The 5,615-nt window shown below is 39.4% G+C and overlaps 1 protein-coding gene across 1 annotated transcript; it reads right to left on the bottom strand.

Annotated features, from left to right (window-relative positions):
• Positions 1–528: 528 nt before the first annotated feature.
• LOC109011742 lies at positions 529–5,281 on the bottom strand. Its single transcript, XM_018993053.2, has 2 exons — positions 5,104–5,281; positions 529–998 (listed from the first exon to the last, which is right to left on the bottom strand). The coding sequence occupies exon 2, from the start codon at positions 984–986 to the stop codon at positions 795–797; it is 192 nt and encodes a 63-aa protein (XP_018848598.1). The 5' UTR covers positions 987–998; positions 5,104–5,281; the 3' UTR covers positions 529–794.
• Positions 5,282–5,615: the final 334 nt, after the last annotated feature.

The following is a 5,615-nucleotide window of genomic DNA, read 5'->3' on the forward strand; positions in this document are numbered from 1 at the left end:
ACTGTTGGTTTTGCGAGGTTTAATGCATGAAATTAGCACTATATATGTACCCCCCCCAAAAAAAAAGGGGATAAGAGGAGTTGAATAATTAGCTAATTAATTATACCAATCAAGTGTCTGATCTTTGATTGTATTTTTTGAAACGGATCTTAAAGACACGGAAATATATATTGTACGAACTAATACCAATGGATCGAGTTGTGAAAACGGCTTGTGCTAGTACCGTGAAATTAGCAGCCTTGTTTGTTTTCACAACTCCTTACAATTCATCTAAATTTTCATCTCATATCATCTAATCATTATAATTTTTTTAAATTTTCATACTAAATAAAATAAACAATTCAACTTTTTCAAATTTTAAAATAAAAATAATATTAAAAAAATATATTCTAATAATATTTTATTCAACTTTTAACTTTAATTTGAACCCATTTCATCTACAAAAACAAACGAGGGTTTTCAGTGAGTTCTCCAGTACTACCATGGAGTTCAAAATTAATTGCCCCATCATCATGAGTTGAGGCAGACTGCGCAGATAAACATCTTGCATGGAGGGTCATTTTATTTTTCACTGGGAATAATGTCATTAATTTCTTTTGTTTCTCGATGTGACAATACAAAAATTTCACATATAACCAAGTTGAATGTAGATGATCAACAATGTCATTTCTCTAATTTCAGAAGGCTTATTATACATTCTTTTACTATCAAGCTAGCTAAGCCCCAAACCTCACTGGGAATGCGGAGCCTGTGCATCATGATTAATACTGATTAACCATTCTTGGGAGTCACTTTCAAGGATGCTTCGAAACATCCTTTGGCTCCTGTTTTGTTGACACCGCTGCAGTTGCTGCTGCTGTCATGGCAGCTGCTGCTGCTCCCAACTTCACGCCACCTGCAGCCTTCATTGCACCGGCTATTTTTGCAAATGCCGCCACTCCTCCCACAAGTAATGCCCTCAAAGCAACTGTCGGTTTTATGGCCATACCTTATGTTTCCTGCAATTTCCCACACCATTAACTTGGATAGTTGAACATTCCACGCACACTGACCCACAAATAATCTTTACAAGGTATAATCATTACACAGGCATTGCTTTTCCTTTTTTCTTATAGGTCTGAAAAATAAAAGTTTCTTTTTTTTTTTTATTGATAAATACCAACAAGATATTTATACTTGAATATTTCAATTGCCAAGGCCATAAACATTTTGAAGACTACATGTAATCAAAGACCTCAAGATCTAACATAGGGAGCTGATGGTCCTCATAAAATATTATCACGGTTGTCAATACAGGCAGACGCCAAGGTTCACTGGAGTTTCAAATTAAATGGAAAATTTATTTAACTGGTATCACCTTTATCTTGCCTGTCTTACTGAGAAATCAAAGCGAATGATATTCTTTATAACAAACCTTGGCAAATTCTGCTTTCTGCAGGAAACCCATGCAGCTCATAGAACCATCAAATAATGAGTTTGGAAGGGGATTGGCCTCCAAATCCACCTTTTTCACATGCAACTGAACTGATTTAAGCCATTGAACGACTAAATTACACACTAGGAATGCAATATCAAATCCAAGGGCCCAATTGCATGCAACCAAACGCAGCCTTGATGATTGTAGAGACTTAGAGTAAAATAGAGAAAGCAGAGTCTGAAGAAAGCAGAGTTTGAATATTCAAAATTGTATGTTTCAAAGTGTTCTGATGTGATCTATATATAGTACACAGGTATAACCAATTACATATGATGTGGAAGTATTTAAAATTTAAATATGAACAAGATAAGAATCCCAAGAATCACGACGTTACTTCTTTCACTCTGCACGGCAGTTGAGGAATTTGTTTTGCTGAAGACTCGGGTGCGGTGGTTTTATGTGCATTGGAAAGTTGGGAGCGCACATGAATGGACTGAGCTCGTGAGTGGGAAGCAAAGGCAGAGGTAAGGGCCATCCAAACTGCATGTGAGGAAGTGCAATGTGCAACTTGTGCAAGAACTTCATCAGTGAGAGAGGCGTTGATGCAGCTTAGAATTAAATTATCCTGAATTTCCCATGTGTCAAACACAGGATTTGGAGAGCAGGTGCCATCAGCAGCACGTAATTCTTGTGGTGGCGGTTTGAGAGTGCCATCCACATAACCAAAAACTTTTTGGCCTTTCAAGTAAGGAAGCATAGTAGCTTTCCAAGTGAGGTAATTGTGATGGCTAAGTTTGGTGATATTAAGAGAGGAGGTGGGACTGAAGAGAGGAAGATTAGAACTAGACATGGTGAATAGAGGAAAACAAGGATGTGGGATCGTTAGGCTGATACCATGTAGAGACTTAGAGTAAAATAGAGAAAGCAGACTCTGAAGAAAGCAGAGTTTGACTATTCAAAATTGTATGTTTCAAAGTGTTCTGATGTGATCTATATATAGTACACAGGTATAACCAATTACATATGATGCGGAAGTATTTAAAATTTAAATATGAACAAGATAAGAATCCCAAGAATCACGACGTTGCTTCTTTCACTCTGCACGGCAGTTGAGGAATTTGTTTTGCTGAAGACTCGGGTGCTCCAGGGTGTTTTGCTGAACTGCTTGTTTCAGTTCCGTTTGATGCTCCAATAATGATCAACCATTCTTTTGAAATATGTAAAATTTGAAAAAAAAAAATGACCACATCCAATTTTATAAATTTTTTTTATAAGTATTTTTATAAAAAACAATTTACAACCAGCATTATCAAAATGCCCACAGAACTGCATACATCCAACTTTACCTACCACCCCCCATCCATCACCCACACGCCATTAACCCTTAAGGGTTGGCTCAAGTGGTAAAGGCCTTGGGCTTGGGGGTATGCTTCCCCCAAGTCTAAGGCTGATCAAATCCCCTTGGGTGCAAACAATCTCTAGGGGCCATCGGACTGGAGGATTTTCTCCTTCAATTACTCGAGGTGCACTTGCGGAAAACTTCTTGCCAACGGCATGTGCACCCCCGGGAATCGGGATTAGTCGGGATACTGTTCCTGGACACCCGGAGCCAATAAAAAAATATATATATATCACCCACACGCTGTTACAAGTCTCCACCATTGGGTTTGCTGAAAAACCTTGCTATATTGGATGGCATCTCAGCAGCAGTTCTTTTCAGAGGAGACTACTATTGACCATTAGAAGCAGTTGATAAGCCTTACAGTTCTACCATTTAAGGTGTTTTAACTTGTTCAACATGCCGCATAATTTTGACTGGAAAATAACATCAGGTGCCCCAGGGTAATCAGCAGGGCTTTCATGCATGGCAGAACCTAAGGACCTATGATGTTAGCTACCAACAAACCACAACAAGAACTGGCACAAAAGAAAACGAGCCACCAATTTAAAATTTTTGACTCTTTTTGCATGTCTGCCATGTTTTCCATGCTCTCCAACAAGACCATTCATCATCACATTCTGGTTTTTCAGGAAACCCAAGGGTGGAGGGTGGAGACTTCCTAACAGTGTGTGGTGATGGATGAGGGTGGCAGGTAAAGGTGGATGTAGTTACTGACAAACCAAAACAAGAACTGGTGCAAAAGAAAACGAGCCACCAATTTAAAATATATGGCTGTTTTAGCATGTCCACCAGGAAAAGTCCGTTTTTTCCATGCTCTCTAACAAGATCCATTCATTTCCCACCTTGATCTCTAAAAATCATAAAACACCCTGATCAAGATTCTAGGTTTTGACTTTCAAAGATGAATTGATTTCATTTCTGAACCTGTAGTCCAGTTCATTGTTTCAACGGATAGCAGAACATTAAAGTGCAACAGTGACATTGTTTTCCCTTGACCAATCCCACCAGCAACATTGTACCCATTCTACAAAACTACCACCCAATAAGCATAAAAAAGGACAGGAATCTACAAATACGGTGATTAATGGCTCTCCTAATTGTGGCGATACTAGGGCTATCTAGCAAGCAACTGCAGGGACACAACTTGCCCCGCTCCCTCTATTTTCTTCCAGAAAACAGAAGAGTCAAAGATGCAGTATTCTGGAAAGCACTTTCATTATGTTTTACAGCAATTAGATTCTTGCTCGAGAAGCAAGAAAGTAATTTATACTGTAATGAAGGGTGCGCCCATAGTGGGCACCCCTTGCGCTTCATATGCCCACACATGAAGTGGCTATATATTAAGCCACTTCAAGGGCTTTGATGGTTGGGCCTTTAGCCAGGGGTTACAATTAGAGGGGGTATATATATATATATACAGCTCCTTCCCCTTTAGAGTGGGTTGCTTCTTCTACAAAAACAAAAATCTCTCTCTCAAAATAAGTGTCTCTTAGTCCTGACATTTAGATTTTGGAATAAGGGAGTGTTGTCCTGGTGTTGACCACGTGATACATACACCATTGCTGAGGATGAATTCGGATGAAAAGCAATGGTGGAAAAGTTTGTGGAACAACTGCACCTGATCCAAGATTTTCCGCTAGAGGTAACATCGCTTCCAATGTAGTCTGATCTAGAATTTCTAACATATACAAACCAAACAACCTCTTAAGGTTTCACTCCCCCACTTCGGTAACTAAAGGTTCATAGCTCCAACCTAGACAAGGCATTCTTACGAAAGAGCCAAAATGGGGAAGAATAAACAACAAAAATATTTCATTTCATCTGATATCTAATGAAAAATGCATAGTTCTTGCATAATACCAACACGAGCATTTGCTTTTATTCATAATTGTTAGGTTTAACTAATTGAGCTTCTATTATATCGAACAAGAATCACAAAATACAAAAAAAATTATCCAGTAAATCCTGAAATTGGCTGGAAAAATGATATAGTCGAGACGAACATTCTTAATATTGATGTTCTCTCGCTCCGTAGAACATTTCCCATATAAAAAATTAAAAAAATAAAAATAAAAATAAAATATCATATTTTCTTATTTTTATCTCTGTTAACCGCAAATTAGTCGATTATTACAAAATCAAGACAAATCAACAAAACCCAGAAAACATGTCAGCTCACATACCAGGTTTCATCCATCAGGAATAAAATCCAAGCCCAAATTTCACAACCCAACAACGGATACAAGACAAGCATAATGTAAGAGTTATAGGCTCAAGAGCGAACCTAGATTTTAGGGAAAGACGTCGATCCCGTCGAAGAGTTGAACCTCTTTGGCACGGAGAGAGAGACAGGTGCACGGATGCCGCGGGCTGTACCGTTTTTCGCTTTTTTCCTCTCGATGCTAGAAATGAGGTCTGTGACGAGCACGGGGCTCTGTAAGACGGTAACATTTCATCATTTCACGAAGCAAAATTTGTGGTAGTAAAACGACGACGTTGAACCGGAGTTCACTACTACATCCAACGGCTCCTCAAGATTCAGTAAATCCAACGGTCACAAGAGTTAAGGCACTTTATGCAATCTCGCAACGCGCGACATCGTGCTTTTGACGTCTATCTGTCGAGGGGGCAGAGTCGCTCGGGAGTGTAGGTTAGCAGGAACCCCTTGAGAGAGAGAGATGGACCATTTCTCAGGAGGAAGCTGGGCGATGATTTCAGTCTTCGCCGACCCGCATGCAGTAACACCTCGACACCCTCAAATCATGGACCCCCTCTACCTCGGTCACCAACCGCGAC

The sequence above is a fragment of the Juglans regia genome, chromosome 12 (genome assembly GCF_001411555.2).
Source record: "Juglans regia cultivar Chandler chromosome 12, Walnut 2.0, whole genome shotgun sequence".
NCBI lineage: Eukaryota > Viridiplantae > Streptophyta > Magnoliopsida > Fagales > Juglandaceae > Juglans > Juglans regia.